Consider the following 19,321-nt stretch of genomic DNA (forward strand, 5'->3'; position numbering starts at 1 on the left):
ATTTAATCTCAGTGTCAGGAATAAGGTTCTTGTCTTTAAAGAACAATACTTTGTGGAGAAAGTGTGTCATTAGTATTCTGGGCAGCCCAGAATTGTCTTAGCCCAAGTAATAGGACATGAGTGCCCTATTCAGATGCAAGATCCAGCTCAGAGCTGTTCAGAAAAGAAGGCTGGACGTTCTCCAGCACCTCTCAGTGCACATGCTCTCCCTGACATTCTCACACAAGTTGTTGAAATGAACATTAATGCCACAGATGACAAGCTCACTGAGTTGCCCAAATCCCTGATGAAATTCCCTTAGCTCCACTGGGGTGTGAGGGAGCAGAACAGAGGCGCCTTCAGATTGCTGACCTGGGATTCACCCCCACGGCCTTTTACAGGACGAACTAGGTCACCCTATCCAGCTCAAGGACTGAGGGTACTGGCAAGACTGGGTGGGTGACTTAAGCAGCTAATTGCAAATATTCACTCCCTTTGTGGGCCCAGGATTAATGGTCCAGACAGCAGCAGGGCTGGATGCCAAGCACAGCAATTAAACCAACCTCCCTGAGTGAAGCCAGTGTCACCAAAAATGTGCCTCAGTCACAAGTGTGCACTGCTGGACAACTTGACTGCTTCCTCTTCTTCACCTCTTCAAATGCTCACATTTGCACATTATTCTCTGTATAGCTCTTGCCTTATTAGAGAATAGGAAATGCATGCTGCATAATGAAAGCTCTAACTACTCCTTACCATGGAAAATATTGCTATTTAATATTTCAAACATTTAGTGGGTTTAGAGGCTTGCTTTTTTCCACCCCTTCAGGCTTTTTCATAGCAAATATTGTAACTCTCATGTATGCTTAGATGCTTAGATTCATCTTAGATAAATCAGTTGATTTATGATGCTTTTTGACCTGTGGATTAGAAAAAGAACTGTTCTTGTGAATCAAAGACCCGGGATATCAATGAGTGCAGCAATTTATGTTCCAGCTGAGAAAATGGCAAGGATCTGCTTAATCCACTCTCTGAATGATCTCTGTAGAAATTTGTGTGCTTACTTCCCTGAGAAACTGGAATTGCCTTGTTCTGCTCTTTAAGGAACCAAGGAAGTGGTGGTTGATGTAGATGACAATGGAGTAATTTCCTTGAACTTTGAATGTGATCAGATGTCTCCAGACTCTAAGTTCATTTGGTCCAAGAATTATGAACCAATTGAGGATGACTCTCGACTGAACATCAATACCAAAGGCGGAAAGTAAGACCCTTGGGGATTGCAATAGCCTTGTGTTTGGGAGATCTAGGCTGTCACAGAGATCCTTTTGATGTATGACCTCAGGAAGAGTTAAACCTGCCTCAGTTACTTGAAGGCTACTTCCTGAGAATGCTGTTCTCCAGTAAATCCATACACAGACCATTTGGAAACTGTAGCTTGCACAGAATGAGTCAGACCTCCTCTGTAGGCAATTTAGTGATGTTTAGGCATGAGGAGAGAAAATCTGTGCCCTGTCAGCTTATAACCTGTCAGTCAAGGCAGATTACTAGTAGTAGTAGTAGTAGTAGTAGTAGTAGTAGTAGTAGTAGTAGCATTATTATTATTATTCCTATTCCTATTCCCATTATTTTAAATCTTCAAATAATAAAATTATCTGGCTGCTTGCAAAATGCTTTTGCCCTGTAACGCCGCTGTAATCTTTGGAACTGCTGCAGTAAGCAAGGCTTTCTTAGGATAGCATCACCATGGCCTCATTTAGTAACTTATATAACGGTCTCCAAGCCTACTCTGTTTCTTCAGGCTTTTCCCAGAGGAGGACAAGGTGAATGCACAGGTTCAGCCCATGAAGGGCCTATGTGCTCTCCTAGTGACAGAAGCCATATCAAAAGAAGCAATGGCCCATCACAGTCATGGTGCTGCCATATGGAAACTGAGTCGGCCTGTACTTATAGTATTCTTCCAGGGTCATCAAAGACTTGAAAACATGCCTTTTTAATTTGGTGCCATCACCATTTGTACCACACATGGTAGGACTCACCCCGGTTTATAGTCGTCAGAGCTGTACCTTTTGTCTGCCCAGTCAGAGCAAAAGCTAACACAAGGCTATTTATATCTGCTATTATAGACAGAAAGGAGAGGTTTGGTTCAGATGGATTTCACCTTTTCACCAAAATGTGCTTTTTTTCCCATATAGGTCAAAACTGTCCTTTAAGGATCTTGGAGAAGATGATTTGGGAATTTACTCTTGTATTGTTACAGACACTGATGGAGTTTCATCAAGCTACACAATTGATGAGGAAGGTAGACACAATGCCTACTAAGCATGTCTAGTTTGCTTCCACATCTGTTTTTCCCTGCTTCTGTGTCTCTCAGATCCAAAAGGCATGCACACACCTCATATTACCTCTTTTATGTCTTTTGCAGAAATGAAACGCCTGCTTGCTCTGAGCCATGAACGCCAATTCCCAAGTAAGTGAATCACTAATGTCTTTAGGGAAGAGCTTTGCATGCAGTGGGGTATCACAAGCCTGACCTAGTTGGAGATGTCCCTGCTCAGAGCAGGGGCGTTGGACTGGATGACCTTTGAAGGTCCCTTCCGACCCAAACCATTCTATGATTCTATGATCACAAAGCTCCTGCCACCATCAGGTAGGGAGGTCACTATAGTAATTCCAAGTGAAAGTGGGTTTGGATTGAAAAATTTAAGAAGGATTTATTTCCTCTCTCTCCTTCAGTACATTCGTATATTACTGATGTTCTTCCCAAACTATTGCAGGCTACTGGTCTATATAATAAGTCTATGTAACAGCTGGAAAATAAGTATCATATTGGCTTTGCTTCTTCTGCAGAACAGGCTTTAATACTTACTCAGCCTAATCTGATTTGAAAACCAGAATTCGAAAGATTCTCTAATTTTACTCCAACAGAAGTTAACATAAGTTAAATTAAGGTTAACAAAGTTGACAAGTGTAGTAAATTCAGCTGTAATGATCTATACACACAGAATTTTCCTGCTGAAATTCATTCTCTCTCTCTTTCCTGGAACATTTGACAAAATTTGAACATGCTTTCTGCTCTTGGGATGGTATTTTTGTTTATGATATTTATGATACATTTATGACATTTATGATACATTTATGACATTTATGATACCCTGGCAGTAGCATGATTTTGTAATTTTTATTGGAATATTACTTGAATAAATGGGGGAAAAATAATATTGCATTGCATAATGAATCTTAATATACACAACAAGACGAGACCTAAACCTGGTCTCATCTTCTCCCACTACATTCTCTTCTTTTTCATTCCAGGCACTAAAACTCTTGCCTGCATTTTAAAATCTTCAGCATGCACTGCTGGCACCTCTTCCAACTCAGCCCACATTGCACCTCTCAGCCAATACTTGGCTACAGAAATGGCCTTTTTGCCTACATCATCTCTCTTTCTCATTTCCTTCTTCATCTTTTTCTCATCAGCTCTACTCTTCTCAACACACCGTATCACCTTTTGATAGCTTAATGACAGCCCAAACCCTTGCTTACTTCTGCTCCTCCCAATTATCTTCTCCTAATTATTTTTTCACACTGAAAGTCGGTCATCATGGAACCTTACTGCTGTTGCATGACCCTAATTGCCCTGACCCTTGCCTTCTGAGGACTCTTCCACACGTAGTGTTCACTACCAACGTCACAAAATAAGCTCCTGAGGACACAGATTGTGGCATCTTTTTTGCACTGTATTAGGTAACAGCACACACACACATTTGTGCATGAGCTTCCAGAAGGCACAGGCAGAAAAGGGAGGTCACAACAGAAAGTATCCTTAAGGAGGAAACTGTCTTATGTGCTTTGGCCACTCCAGGCCCTGTGTACACTTCAAGAAAAATATATATCACAGCTAGGGGTTGAGATTCAGCTGTCTGTACTTGTGAGCAGCAATTAATGGAACTTCTGCTTAGGAACACACACAGCCAGTAACTCCATGGGAAAAATGGATTGCTTGAATAACAGCCTTACGGAGCACAACTACGTATGGGTACGACAGTGTGGTGGTGCGAGGTAAAAAGAAACTCTTCCAACTCCTCAATTTAGCAACTGCCCGAGGACTGCCTGTCAAGCACTGCCAGTAGATTGTGATGCTAAACAAATAGGATGTAAAACCACTGGAAAATGGCTAAAATAGCTGTCAGTGCTTATGGAAATATTTTAAAATAAGACTTTGGCTCATGGCAGGCTGTAACACAGATTAGTCCACTTTCTTTGGGCTGAGGAGTGATCACACTTTTCTCCAAAAAAGAATCCTTTTGCATCCTTCCAGCCCTTTATTTAACAGCTGCTGAGATTCTTTGCTCTCTTCTATGTTAGACTAAGATATTCTTGGTTAATAACAGGCAAGCCAAGTGGGGGTTTAAAATTGCTGTAGAGCTGACAGTGAGACAAAAGCAGTGCAGCCTGATGTCTATTCACACTCCCACTTGCTTCCTGTAGCATTTCAGTTGCTTTGTTTTAAGAAATTATGCAAGCCCTGAGATTCCTTCTGTTTCTTACACACAAAGTGATGTGCTGGGTGAGGAAGGCTCACATGGACCATTTGCACAGCTGGCACACACTTCCAGGGGGTTGTCTTTGCCCTGCTCCCTCATGGCAGTGCTGCCCCTCCAGGCTCCAGGATTTTCCCTCTCTGGCTAAGCACGTGTCTTTTCCATAATTCTCTTTGTTTCCCTGTGACTGTTGCCTCACCTCCCAGGAGCTTTATTTTTACCAGAGACAGACCCTGTGCCACTCAGGCACCAAAAGCACACATGTGGATGTGGGGTATGGGAGGGAGAAGGAGTGAGCATGGCAGAGGAAGAGCTGAGGGGTCCTCACCCCCTAAGCCTGTTTGGCAGTGGGGTGAGAGGGCAGCTGTGGTCCAGAAGGCACCCCAGTCATTTAGAAGGGTGCAAATCGAAAGATGAGAGAAATCAGACACTGCTTTGATCCCAGTCCTCTCCTGCTGTAGCTGAGCCTCTGCATACACCGAGCTAAGAAACCAGCCTGCCCTGGAAGGTGTGTCTTTACACTATCACCAGACTAGATCATCATGTGTTTTGCATGTGTTTGTGCACTGTCCTCAGCTGTTCCATGCTACACCCTAGCAATGCAGACTTTAGACTACTGAAAAAGTAGAGCCTGGGGGAGAGTTCACACACAGCAGCACATGTAATCCTGAGAGTATGATTTTTGTTGAGAATCTGCACATCCACTAAGATAACATGATGGAAGTCAATAAGATGAGCAATATGCCCCAATATCAGACTCTAACTACTCATCTTAATGTTGCTGATTATGGTGTCCTAAAGAAAAGTTAAAGCGAAAGCAAGCTGAGAACTCTTACTAACAGGACCCAACTAACTAAAAAAGAGAGACTAATATTATCTATGGTATAGTACGTGGGTTTTACTTTTTTTTTCTTCCCTGTTGACATATTGAATTGGTTTATATGTGGGGGTTTCAGTCATTTATAGGAAAACAAAATGTGCTGGGAAGATTGAGGATGTGTTGAGATACTTGGTGAATTCTGGAGATGGAGGTTCCACTCAGCAGAGGATCAGAGTGTTTACAAAAATCTCCCAACCTACAGCTCGGCAGCTGACTTTCTGATCTGGCTTTATGCTTGGAGTATTTTTGTGTTTTGTTTTGGTTTTCCCCCTCTGAGTCAGGTCACTGTCTTACAGTAATATTATTAATGACAACTCATTAAACATGGGTCTGCACCATACAGACTCACATAATGCTGCACAGATACTTGCAGTTTGCATTTGAAATAGCCTTCTTTTGTAATGGAGCATAACTCAAATCTTGAACACTTTTAGTTTGACCAGACCTTGTGATAGAAGGATCAAAAGATGAAATCTCGACCCTATGTATATGTGAGTGGAGAGGCATTCTGTCTATGTGAAGAGCTGTTATAAGCTAGTTACCTTGCACACAGTATTCAAGTATGGAAGGATTAAGTGGCTTTCTGGTTGTAGAAGACAACAGCTGTTGGGGCACAGGCAAAATACATGCATCATTCTTTTCTTTCCTCTTCGTAGCTGTCCCACTTGTCTCTGAGTTGGCAGTGGAAATCTTAGAAAAAGGAGAAGTGAGATTCTGGCTGCAAGCTGAAAAACTGTCTGGCAATGCAAAGGCCAACTTTGTATTTAATGATAAGGAGATTTTCAATGGAGAGGTAAGGCTTTTCACTGCTGACATGTGTTTGCATTTTCATGAGTATCAATGAGGATTAGCGTCTCTATCTTCAATATACTTCCAACTAATGCTCCACTCAGGTGCATTTTCATGAGAAATCACATATGTCATGGAAAGCATAATTAGAAAGATTTTATCCATAGTTCTGAGCTTCAGATGAATTCTACTGGATGCATTTTATAAAGGAAAGTTATATGCCTTCCTGCCACTTTTGTGAATACCATGTGTTCTATTAACAGTGGTCTTCAAGGAATCACTGCAATACAGCAGGCTCCTCCTACCTCTCTTTCTGGTTTGAAGGAATTTATTACATTACAGAAAAAAGTGGTTGCTTCCAGCTGCAGAAATTGTTACTCCCAAAGATCGGCATGGCATGATTTTGTTGCAACACTGATATCAGAGGCAAGGCAGAGATGGAGCATTCTAGACACAACCTTATAAAATATAATCACCCTCAAAGAAAGCATTACTCTGAAGAGATGCAAATCTAAACCCTTCTAATGAAAAAGAACATAGTACTCACTGTGCAACAGGCACATCATGTGCTTGTACAGCATCAGTAAATAAACAGATTTATTTATTTAGTTGTACATTTGGAGCTGGAGCTAGAGATAGTGAATCTAGAATAGGATAGGGATCTGAACAAATGGGAACCTAAGTAAGTGGGAATCCAAATAAAGAAAACATAACTTCTCCTAAAGAGACCATTATAACACTTCAAAAATACTTTCTGTCTCTGATATGTATTAATTGTTGCTTTACTTCCCACTCCTGAAGAAATATAAAATGAAGGTGGACCAGAAGACTGGACTTGTTGAAATGATTATGGATAAACTTGAGGAAAAGGATGAAGGCACTTACACGTTCCAGCTGCAGGATGGAAAAGCAACCAATCAATCTAGTCTTGTCCTCATTGGTGATGGTAGGCTAACCTGTATTATGCAGTGGGCTGGAAAATTTATACCGAGGTTACCTCAGTTGTCATCTTCACTTTTCACTGTTTTCAACACCAATAGACGTTCCAGGTTTTTTATCTCACCGTTTTGCCTGCCTTCTACAGGACAGGGCATGTGTGTGAACTGAAATTTTTAAAGTGATGGGAGGAAGGGGAATTGTTACAGAAATGTAAAATACTGCAGCATGTCATAGTTTGGTTTTCCAATGGGTGGAATGAAAATTTCCCATATAAAACGCCATTCATCTGGGAACAAGTAGCTGCACCTGTTAGAGCACAAGCAGCTGCTGACTCTGCTGCCTCTCATTTGCCTTCCTACCAGGAGCTGTATGATTGGAGATTGCACATCATCAAACAGGACACATTAAACTTCTGGTGACTGCAAGCAGCTAGGAAAGCTGAGTTAGCCATAATCAGCTTCTGACACTCTGGAATGTTCAGTGAAAACCTGATCCTATGGCCAGATTCTCACTGACATCCAAGGGACAGCATTAGACTGAACTGTTACAGTTACATTCAGCACTGTACAAACAGCACATGAAGTTTAACCTTGTATTTCTTACTGGTTTTAATTCCTAGTATTCAAGAAGCTACGGGATGAAGCAGATTTCCAGAGAAAAGAGTGGCACAGGAAACAAGGTGATAATATGAATACTTATAAGAATCACATATGTGTTAGTCTGTTAAGAGTTTGTTTATATTTATATATGTTCATTTGAAATACATGTTTTTTTGGTGTTACATGGTTACTTCTGAAGCAGAAATAGGAAAAATGAAACCACATTAAAATATAACAGTATTCTTTTCAAGTAAAACACATCTGTCTTTCATTTTGCATCACGAATACCATTAATGTGACCTTTAAAAACATACCTGTAATTTCAAACAGGTCCTCATTTCGTGGATAAACTGGGATGGGAAGTTACCGATGAGTGTAATGTGATGTTGAAATGTAAGGTAAGGGGCAACTGAGTATAATGTTCAGAGTACACTGACCTACCACTACCTTGATGGTGAGGATGGGAAGGGACTAAAAACATACCCTTTGCTTTTGTACTCCCAGCTGCATGTTGGACAGTGACAGAGCCTCTGAAGGTTAATCCTGCTGAGGCAACAGCTCATTGCGTGTAACAAAATATGCTGGAAAATAGCTTGAATTTCTTTCTTCAGGTCTATCAGCCACCCACTCAGAGAAAGGCACCTGAAAGTTACAGTCTTTGTAAATCCAGGGATTTACTCATTTTTGGCCTGTTTATGCACATAGAAATTCCCTGGGCAGGATCAACTCATTCCGTGCCCTCCTTTTCTCTCTGTTTGCATCCCTGTTGTTTTCCCCTCTTGCCTCCCTCATTTTAAAATGGAGGCCTGCTGTTGCTCACTGCCATCAGGTTGTAAAGCTTGCTGTTCTTTTGTGAGAGACCTGAACAAGCTAACCCAAAGAACAAGCTAACCCATGCAACACCGAGTTCCCCTGCTCAGATGAAGAGAATAATTGCAATGTGGTTTTCATCCATCTTAGGTGGCTAATATTAAGAAGGAAACACACATTGTGTGGTACAAAGATGACAGGGAGATAATGGTAGATGAAGAACATGACTTTAAGGATGGCGTGTGTACTCTGCTGATCTCAGAGGTGAGTGACTATCTTCATTAGCCCTCAGCTGAAGTTAGCGTTCAGATTAATTATATGATCTAATCTGGTACTCCAGCAGAACAATTGAAAAAGGAAGTGGGTTTTAAAAATGGAAAAGCTCACAAGGCGTCTGTGTTTTAGCAGAAGCAAATGTCTCTCTGTAGCTGCTTGTTCAGATTTTCAGGAAATGATGATAGAAGAGATAATAAGCTTGTCACTTCCTTTGCATGTCAGTTTAGCAACAGATTGAGACCACATTTCCATTCTGAATAGCATTTGGAAAATGCTTGTCACTCAGGCTTTCAGAGTCACCAGGGTCTCAGAGTCACCAGAGGGGCCTGGTCCATATCCAGCCTTGCAGCAAATTTGGGGTAGGACCTCCTGCCAAAGCCCATCCCACCACCCCAGTCAGGAGCAGGGCAGCTGGGGGGCACCGGGGCAGCCCCAGGCACCGGGTACCTCCCTGGGGACAGGGACGGGATATCAGCTGGGATCAGAAGTAAAATCTAGATTTTTCTACCGTACCTGTTCTGAAAACTGGTTTTATTGTTACAATATTGCAGTTTTCTAAGAAAGATGCTGGCACTTACGAAGTCATACTGAAGGACGACAGAGGAAAGGATTCCAGTGAGCTAAAGCTCAAGGACACAGGTCAGAGTCTGGCTGCGGTCAGCCACACCAGCAGATAGCCTGACTGAAGTTGGTTCAGGGTAATACAGGCATCTGCACACATTGCCTTCCTGTGGCTTTGTTCCTCATGCATACAAGATCATATGATTAGAAAAACTGAGATTATTCAGTTCAAGTAACATTTGAATACAGCTTATTGCATCTGGATTCTGTATAATTTTGGGAGCATAGAGTGACTAATGCTAAAAATGATAGCAGATTTTCTCAGGGGTCCATCAATAAGGCTACAAGTACAGAAAAACATTACAGAACTATCTCATTTAAGAAGATTTTTATTATGTTTTGCCAATTACTTAGGGGCCTTTCCACTTATTGTGATTACTATATTCTTAACATTTCACTCATATCCATTAGAATGTATATAGACAGGTTAGCATTCCAGCTGAATAGAGTCATTTACAAAAAAAAAAATAAAATATAGTTTTGTTCAGCTGCAGCAGTATTCATCAAGGCTGCACTTAAAGTCTGGAAACTGTGAAATAACAGGCTACATTTCTGCATTACTCAGATTTCTAGTATGCTTGAAAAGGTAGCTTTTTCAGAGATTGGTTTTTCAAACCTTCTGGGGAGAATATTTCAGAGCCAGTACTTGTCCTACTATTGACTGTGCTTGAACTGCAGACACAGAGTCTTAGTCTCTGGATTTTATTTCTACAGCTTTTGCAGATCTGATGAATGAAGTATGCAGAAGGATTGGTAAGCACTTAATTCTTTTTTCAAATGAATGACTCATTGTGGCACTCAATGAATGGCTGTATGGCTGCATAAAACCATGTGCTCTTCTTTCAGCTTTATCTGCAACAGACCTGAAAATCCAGAGCACAGCTGAGGGTATCAGACTGTACTCCTATGTTACTTATTATGTGGAAGATTTGAGAGTAGGCTGGTTGCACAAGTAAGTATACAAGAGCTTTGCAAAACCCAGTGCAATTTTGTTTTTATAGATTCAGAAAGAACCCGGATATGTGAGAGAAGTGAACCCCAGGTTTCCTCTCCTCTCTCATGAGTCCTTATCTCGTATGGGTTTGTTTCAGTCAATTACATTCACATGAATCCAGCACAAGAGTCAGGTGTGGTGGATCCAGGCCCTCCTGTAGGTTCTCTCATGAAAGACAGTCCCATGCCACAGGATGCCAGCAGGATTGTACTGCTTCAGAGCACTTCCTACCTCCCCAGTGGGAGCTGCATCTTTTCCTGACTCAGTTTTAAGGAGTGATGCAAATATAACCCAAGAGACCATCAAGCTTCAAAAGAGGCCAGCACCATGGGTTCAGAGATACCTACCCTGGAGGTCTTCTTGTCTAGAAGCCACAATTCAGTGGAACTGGGGCAAGCAGGCATATCCTCTTAATGCATGGCTTCATTTTTAGGAGGCAAAGCAAATTCCAGCGCGTGCCCAGGGCAGTAAAATCCAGACAACCCCTGCTGCAAGCACTACAAACCTAACCAAGACAGACAGAAGAACTGAGATTTATAAAAAGAATTTGAATATCCAGCTCCCCATAAAATTAATTGGACTTGCACATCCAAATCCATGAGACAGCTTTGAGTTCTCAGCCAGCACAAACAGCTTGCACTGGAAAATCCAGAGAAGTAAACAAGAGAAGTAAACAACTTAGATCACCTCAAATCTATTATTTCTATCCCTGCTGTTTCACTTCCTGTGGACATGATAGTAGTTAGTCCGTATGATGGAATCTGAATTACTGATCTTTCAATAAAACTCATATAAATGAGGCACAGAATACCCAGGACGTGCTGTACCAGGCTTGCTGTAATTATTGACAGTAATGTTAAGCAGCACCCTGTCAGAGAAAAGAAAGCAGCTTGAGGCGTTCTTGTTTCTTGCCACCCATTTTGACCTGGTATCATCAAAAGTCCTAAGTATTTCAAATAAGTGCAAGAGAATATGAAGTATCCCGGGGGTTTTTTCCCCCTTTCTATCTCTCTTTTCTCCATTTCATTTTTAGAAACCTGTTTCGTCTTGAAGCATGTCAAATTAATCTGGAAAAAAAATAGGTTTTTTCCCTCCAGTGCATTCAAAGTTATCAGTTTAAAGATAACACGGAAATGAGTAGGTTTTTGACAAATATCTTTTGCCTCATCCAGGGAAATTAACTGCTTAGCTAGGAAGCTAAGAAATTGATTTTTCCGGTTTTTTTTTGGTTTGGGGGGGGGGTTTTTTGTTTGGTTTTTTGAATTTTTTTTATGGAAGGAGATATACTTATGTCAAAGTGGTTTTAAATTCCAAACATAGCAGAGCATCAGAAATCATTCCAACTGGGCAAATACCATTTGTATCAAAAGTGGGGTTTTTTTGTAGATCTGTATCTACAGCCCTGTATGGTTTTCTTTTGCCCAAGCAGAAATAAACCTATGCTAAAAAGAGAAGAGCAACAATTGTAGATGCCTGGGCTACCCATCAGAGATCTGACTTTAAGACTTGTACAGCTTTTCCACGGCTCAGGTCGTAGACTGAGATGCGTAATTTTTCTGCAAGCTGTGAGGATAGCCGGACCTTGAACAGGGAAAGGCTGTCCCACCGATTCTGCCAGCTGGCTCACAACTCTTGCAAGGATTTGACTTCAAAGGTTTCACAATATGGTGGCATACCATAGCATCTTGGAAATCATTTAGTAACTCCAGATGTGCTCAGTGACTCAACGTGAGCAAATCCTTTTTATACTCCAGTAAAATGAAAAGGTAACATTGTTTTGTACTTTTCAGTGATACCCAGATTAAGTTCACAGACCGAATGAGGACTGGTGTCACCGGGGAGCAGATCTGGTTGCAGATCAATGAGCCGACTCCACAGGACAAAGGCAGATACATAATGGAACTCTTTGATGGCAACACAACACACAAAAAGACAGTGGATCTTTCTGGACAAGGTAGGCCATTCCCTCTGCTACCATCATCACCATGTGGGCAGTATGCTGGGGTAGTGTAGGAGCATCCACAGCAGGATCTTGATACAAACCTGTCGCCCATTGGGTGTGTGCACCCACCAGTCTGGCATTTTTTGTAGGGACTGCGTCCACCAAGCCTGATAGAGTTAAGAAGCATTTTTGGACAATACTCTCAGGCACACAATGTAACTCTTGGGGATGGTGCTGTGTGGGATTGGGAGTTGGACTCAATGATCCTTGTGGGTTCCTTCCAACTCAGTGTACTCTGTGATTCTCTGATTTGTTCTCCCCAATCCATGCCATTTGTTTTCCCCAATATGTGCTCTCAGGTCATAAGATACAAACAGCTTTTTCCTATTCCAAATACCCACTTATTGTCTGCCTACTGAGATGCCAGCCCAGTTTCTGAGCTATTTTACAAAACCGCTTGTGTTGCTGGCATTGATTGGCAGTTTTAAATGAGTTGTAGCACTGAATGCCTTCTCTGTGTCTCTCTTCCGAGGAATATTTGAAGGAGGAAGTGAGGAACAAGTTTGTTCTGATACTTTCCTACCACATTTCTTTGATGGGTGTAATAAAACTCCTTATTCTTCAGAGATGCCAAGACCTTTCATCAGCATGAGGAAGGACTGTTAGGGGAACAATTTGGATTGACCATTGGAAGCTTTTACTCTGAGAGACCTTTCAGATCCTAGAGAACAGATTAACTCCTTCCAAACTGCTCTTTCCCGTTCCTAAAGCTTCACTCTTTTTTTGCAAGCTCTGTATAAGGGAGATAACATTATAATCATCTCCACGCTGCTCCTTCTGTACTCTATCTCCACTTTCTAGGAAAAGACATTTCTTCTTCCCTTTCAAAGCAGGAGAGGTTGGCCTCCCCCATGATGGCAGCTTAGCCTGAATTTACAAAGGAGACAGCAATTTGTTGTTTGGTTTGCTTGTAGCCATCAGTGTAGTGCTTCAAGCAGATGTGCAAAATGCTTGGAAAATCATATCTCTTGTATTCTATAAACCAGTGGTCTCAGAAGTGGGGGTGTGCAAGGTGACCCAGTGTGCTTTGCTGGGGCAACAGGAAGAATACAGGAGAACTTCACTTGTCCATGTACATAATCTATAAATAAATATACATATACTGGCTGTGCATGCTCAAAAAAATTTTAGATAGGGATGTATAATATTAAAAGCTTCAGAGGTCACTGCCGTAATCTCTCATTTAGGTGATGTATTGTGCATTTCTTCCTCTATTTTGTGAAATTACTTCAGCCTACTATTTTATTGCTCTCTCTTTGTCTTAAAGCCTGACATCTAGAAGAAAAAAAGTTTGTTTATGCATTCATATGTATATATGATAGCTGCCATATACCAGATGGCCTTTATCAGTTGAACCATTCAGCATTTTAGAGTTTGTACAATACACATGCATGCAGCCATTTTAAATTTTACAATTTAAATTTATTACATCCACATTTTAAATCTACTCACTCATTTTAAATTTAAACTTGCGTGATGATTTATCTCTAAACCTACTTTTTTCCTCTTTACAAAGCATTTGATGAAGCCTTTGCTGAGTTCCAGAGACTAAAGTAAGTATTATGTCATCTAAATACAATAATTGCAGCCATAAAATAATAACAGTATTTTTTGTTTGTTTTGTGCTGGAGATAACTATAGATGAAACTGGAGATGAAACAAGTCCTAGTCATACAGAAGCCCGTAGGAGTTTTGCATGTGACTTCTTTGGTGCAACTCTTATGTAACAGTCAGGTAGCAAAGAAAAAGCAGTACTGCCAAGCAATGAGAGAGATTTTCCTTAATGGATTAAAGGCAGTTAAAAAGATAACATATTTTTCAATCACTGTAAGTAAACCTTAACTGAAATTGGACTTTCCCTTTGTTTCTTTCAACTCCAGACAAGCTGCGATTGCAGAGAAAAGTAAGTGGGCCTTCTTTGACAATGGTTGCAATAAACTGTTTATGAAGCTTTTCTTCCTCTCCAGGAATGTTGTGTGTTGGGAGAGGGCATGTATGCATGTATATATGCATGTACTCATCCTAAAATGAGTTCGTCCTTACACCAAGGAGAAATAAGTGACCCTTTGTTGATTTAACATTAGTGCACTTTGCAGCTAATCATATTATTCTTACAGGTTGGGTTGATTTTTCTCATCTAAGCTCCTGTTCTCAATACCAGTTAGCCTTCTCTAAAAATTAACTTTATTTCTGGGATCTCTCATGCATGTTCTCTGCACAAAAATCCCTTTGTTTTCAAAGATGGAGAAAATAATTTGGCTATATTTGAATGCTCTAAAATGTCAAATGACTCTGCATTACTTACAGAAATGGGTAAGAAAGCAACAGTAGCTTTTAAATTGCTTCGAATCTCCTCATACTTTTGCCTGTATGTCAATTCCAACAGAGCAACTAAGACAGAAATATGTATTAACTACTTAAGGAGCAAGTTATTAGACTTCAACTTGAATTATTAAACTCATGATCCTCCCTATTTACAAAAGAACCCATGGAAAAATGAATTGTTCCACTGCAAATGACTTTCAGACCTGTATAAAAATGTGGGCAGAACTGGCATTTGAAAAGTTATTTGAGAAAAATGTGTGGAGAGGTAGAGCAGGGCTTGGATATGAGCGGTAACCTGAACGAGTCCCAGCTGAGACAGCGCAAAGGGGTCAGTGACTGCCCTGACCTTTAATTTCTGACCCTGGACTATCCGTAAGGCGCTGGCATGTTAACTGACATAACACAGTCCCTTTCCTGGTCTCCTAAGGTTGTTATTTCTGTGCTCCAGAGCACATCTTTTACCGAACACATTAGAGGGGAACATTCTGTACAGTCATTTCCTTCCTCTGCCAGGCTCCACCCAGACATGTAACGAACAAAATCCATATTCCAGATTAAGTGCACTAAAGCCTGCGTGTGATTGGCTTATTTGTATTTGTCTAAGATTTCTATGGGACTCTTGAGTTTAAAACTAGATCAAGCAGCTATCATTCTCATTAACACATAGATACATATAAGTGGTGGAACTTCACTGTTGCCACTGAGACTGAAGTCTGTCTTTAGATCAAAAGCCAATTTCCAGAATTTTACCAGGTGTCATTCATTTCCCTTTGGATACCCAATGTTTTTCGTTTATCACAGTAAAAAAATTGAGCACCAGATCTCAAAAACGTAAATATTTTTCATGCACTCAGAATTAAAACTGAATTGATGTCTAAATCTGCAGGACACAGCACATGTACTTTTAATTCCTCTCTTTAAGTGATTGACACCAGCTATTAACACATCTTTTGCTGTGAATTCAACATTTTTTTTAAGTCCAAATGGTGTGCTAAAAATGCTGGATAGTTCTCTGCTAGCACAGATATCAGAGACAAGTACATAAATAAGAAAAAAGGAAAGAACTAGAAGAGAATCTGAATCCGGCACGCAGTTGATTTTGAGACACTAAAGAAAATTACTCTTTTTTGTTTCCAGATCGTGCACGGGTACTTGGAGGTTTGCCCGATGTTGTCACCATCCAAGAGGGCAAGGTACAGTAAATTAACTGAAGCTTTACACAACATCCCAACAGCTTGAATGCCTTTCAGTGATGGGAAAACATTCACCTTTTCTTTTTTTTTTTTTTTAAGATGCCATATTTAAAATCTGCTACATTATTTATTCATCCCCTGCCTTCTGTACATAATTCAATGGACTTGCACAGATGGGTTTATATATTCAGGGCAGTGTCTCTTCTTAAGAATTAGATAAAAGTGAGATGACAATGTGAGTCGGGACTAAAACTCCTTATATAACCATCTCTTTAAAAATTCATGCACAGGTTTCACAGTTAGATTTTTTTCTTGTAACAGGGCATCAGGGAAGTGTAATTCTTTTTTTTTTTTTTTTACATGAGAGCCAGTCTTTCTACGCCTTTTACAGTTAACTTCCTTGCAATGTGTCATGGTAGTCATACCTGCAGAGGCTGGCTTTTAAATAGTGAAAAAGTAGTAAACTACAGTAACTCAATTCTCATCCAGACAATAGGAGAAAAATTCATCTACTTCATCAGGGTAAAGGAGAAGGAAGTCAAAATAAGTCACTGGTGTTATAGTGGGTTATATTAGGAGAGTTTAGCTGAAAGATTATGGTAAGGCACTCCCAGAGAGACATCGATGCTTGAGCATGGAACAGATGACCAGAAAGTCAGTTCTCAATTTTCACAGCCTTTTCCCAGCACATTGCTTCTACAACTTGCTGTTTAATAGTACTGAGACCAAGAAGTGCCTGCTCTTCCTGCTGCTCTGCCACGAGGCAATTCCTCTTCACAGTGTGTGTGAACAGTGAAATAGGGCATGTGAATGTCACTGAAATCCTGTAATGTGACAACTACAGTAAGGCAGCTTCCTGGTATTTCTGGCTTTATCTGGCAGTAGGTCAGCTGGGTTAAAATAATTTGATTATAAGCTCAGCAGAAGTGTTAAGAATCTAAAGTCTTGTTCTGAAATGCTTAACAATGTGAGATATAGCCAACAGATAGTTGACTGCAGCAGTTCTGGGAAAATCAAGTATCTTGCCATTACAAAATAAAATTCTTTAACAGATTTAGCAGTTTGAGAAATGCTATAAAGTAAGAAGCACTCCTGTGAGCATTGTAACTGTAGGTAGAAGACACCAAGGAACAGAATGAATTAGCAGATTCTCAGCTAATCAGTGCTTGGAGGCTTGATTCTCAGAATGTTTTGGCAGGGTGTAAACAGGGTGTAAATGATTACCAGTTTTAAGCTTTCAGCCAAAAGAGAGTTGATATGAACGTGTGTATGAGTTCACTGAAGCAAAATGTGTAGTGTTTATAAAAAGAGTTTGTAAAAAATGAGTTGCAAAATCTTACCCAGACACATGTTGTCCTTGAGAGCAAGGACATTCGTAACGTTTGAATAAATGACTGAAATACTCCCAGAACTCAAGACAAATATCCTTGACCTTACGTTTCTTGATTCAGTAGAGGATCATTTTGAGTAGGACAGAGAGTTACTGGGGAAAACAGAGCTGGTTTGGGTGGTGTTGGCTCAGCTGTCTATTGTTTGCATATATGCTGGACAGAGGGGAATGCAATTCTCTGTTGTGTAACTCATGCAAATTGCACAATCATTGAGGATTTTGTAAAACAGCAAATGAGGTAGCAGAGGTCTGGCAATTGCAAGCTTTGATTGTGAATACTGGTGCCATCATAACCACAGACTTACATGAACAGACTGGTATCCCGAGACTGAACTTCCAAGCATATGCATATCTCAAATTTAAACTTAACATTGTGACTGTGATGCTATTTATTCGTTTTTCACGTGTGAGCTGAAGGGTATGGGTGAGAACGAATGAACCAGTGTTTACCGAGTATTAATCAAATAGTGTTCCAGATGGCCTAAGAGGCTTCCACTGATAGACATAAATGCTCCTCAGCAGTGTGGTATAATTGGAAAAGGCTAAGTGTCAGTTCACATTAGGGAGGAATCTGACCTGACAGAGAATGCTAGCACAAGTTTCACGTCCAGCTGGCCAACTTAACCTAAGTGGATCTTTTAATGAAGGCCTGTAAATGAGTGAAGAGGCTTAGGATTCTGACAGGCACTTTCAGGCATAGAAGCAACATATAACATCCTTCTTCCCACTAACTCACTATTCTACCCTTCTGCCAGGGGTGTAGATCCTCACAGATAGGCTGGAATAAGGGAGCAGGTTTCCTTGACTGAGCTGCTTCAATCCACTCACCAAGCCATCCACGACTGTGACTCTGTGCTAATACAAAAGAGGAATGGCAATACTCAAAAAACAATGACACATTTATCTCTGCCACCTGTACTACCCTACTCATGATAATCTGCAGTAAAAGGCAAAGAGATAGTGAGGGGCACAAAGGGTCTGTACTTCCAGCTGCTGGTTGCCCCAAGTGCCCATGCCCCAATGCCCTGGGCCCAGGAGCACAGGACACATTTTTTTACCATAAGGATTTCCAGTTGAACACAGTATTATAATCAAGGGTTTCAGTGAGTAATAAATACATACATGAGCAAAGACAATCTCTTGCCCAAAGGACAGAAATCCAAAACAGATAGGTGCAGTCACAGTGAGCAACCACTTCCCCTTGGCTATGGAATTACCTTCTAGAAAACCAAAGATACTACCATCTGCATAGTGAATAATAAGACACATCTCTGCACATTAGTAGCTGGAAAACAAATAGAAGGAGTTGGGAACATCAAGAGAATCACTCAAGTCAAACAGGAGCTAGTGATACAAGGTTAAGGAAAATGTAGCTATTTTAAGGAATGCTTTAGAAAAAGAAAAGAATCATCACTGCTGCCTGAGTCTCTTTGAATTATGGAGTATGATACGACTTCAAACACCCCAGCTTTGAATGATGCCACTAATGGAGCTGTTTGGACATGGACATCAGCTCATGAGCACTGTGGTGGAGTGGCAGCTGGGGCCACTTGGTGCTGATCTCTTGGTTGCTAGAGAATCAGAAGACAATAAAGAAATACCAAGCACCTGAAGGGGCCCACACGCATTGCCTGGCTAAGGCTGAGAGCATGCTTGTATCCAGAGGGATAAGGAGGAGGGGGAAATGTAAAACCTCTTGTTTTCCACTTGTTTTTCAAAAAGATGGACTGATATGGCAATCAAAGCCACATTGACACCAGTGGGCTATGAGAGAAGGAAGTCAACAGCCCCACATGTTCACCAGCTGTAGGTGGCGGCAGGAAATCAGATAGAGGCTATTTCCACCATGTCATAACCACCTTGTACTTGGAATCTGCCCTTCCTTCACTACTAAGAATTATGTGTTCCTGATGGAGGAAAAACTTCCCCTTCCCTTTTGTTCTCATTTTGGTCCTCAGGTTGGGCATGTGGGATTTATTTTTTATT

The 19,321-nt window shown here is 40.8% G+C and overlaps 1 protein-coding gene across 4 annotated transcripts in view; it reads left to right on the forward strand.

The window, feature by feature from the left end:
- Positions 1–19,321, forward strand: part of MYOM1 (myomesin 1) — an 80,775-nt gene that overhangs the window by 52,664 nt on the left and 8,790 nt on the right. For all 4 annotated transcript variants that reach the window (XM_019284084.3, XM_019284085.3, XM_019284087.3 and 1 more), the window contains 15 exons: positions 1,081–1,237; positions 2,169–2,275; positions 2,399–2,443; positions 6,054–6,190; positions 6,988–7,132; positions 7,745–7,804; positions 8,055–8,122; positions 8,685–8,798; positions 9,362–9,449; positions 10,146–10,184; positions 10,278–10,383; positions 12,216–12,379; positions 13,944–13,980; positions 14,308–14,330; positions 15,890–15,945. In XM_019284084.3, the coding sequence (XP_019139629.2) occupies positions 1,081–1,237; positions 2,169–2,275; positions 2,399–2,443; positions 6,054–6,190; positions 6,988–7,132; positions 7,745–7,804; positions 8,055–8,122; positions 8,685–8,798; positions 9,362–9,449; positions 10,146–10,184; positions 10,278–10,383; positions 12,216–12,379; positions 13,944–13,980; positions 14,308–14,330; positions 15,890–15,945 (1,346 nt within the window). The remainder of the gene's footprint in view (positions 1–1,080; positions 1,238–2,168; positions 2,276–2,398; positions 2,444–6,053; positions 6,191–6,987; positions 7,133–7,744; positions 7,805–8,054; positions 8,123–8,684; positions 8,799–9,361; positions 9,450–10,145; positions 10,185–10,277; positions 10,384–12,215; positions 12,380–13,943; positions 13,981–14,307; positions 14,331–15,889; positions 15,946–19,321) is intronic.

The sequence above is a fragment of the Corvus cornix genome, chromosome 2, assembly GCF_000738735.6.
Source record: "Corvus cornix cornix isolate S_Up_H32 chromosome 2, ASM73873v5, whole genome shotgun sequence".
NCBI lineage: Eukaryota > Metazoa > Chordata > Aves > Passeriformes > Corvidae > Corvus > Corvus cornix.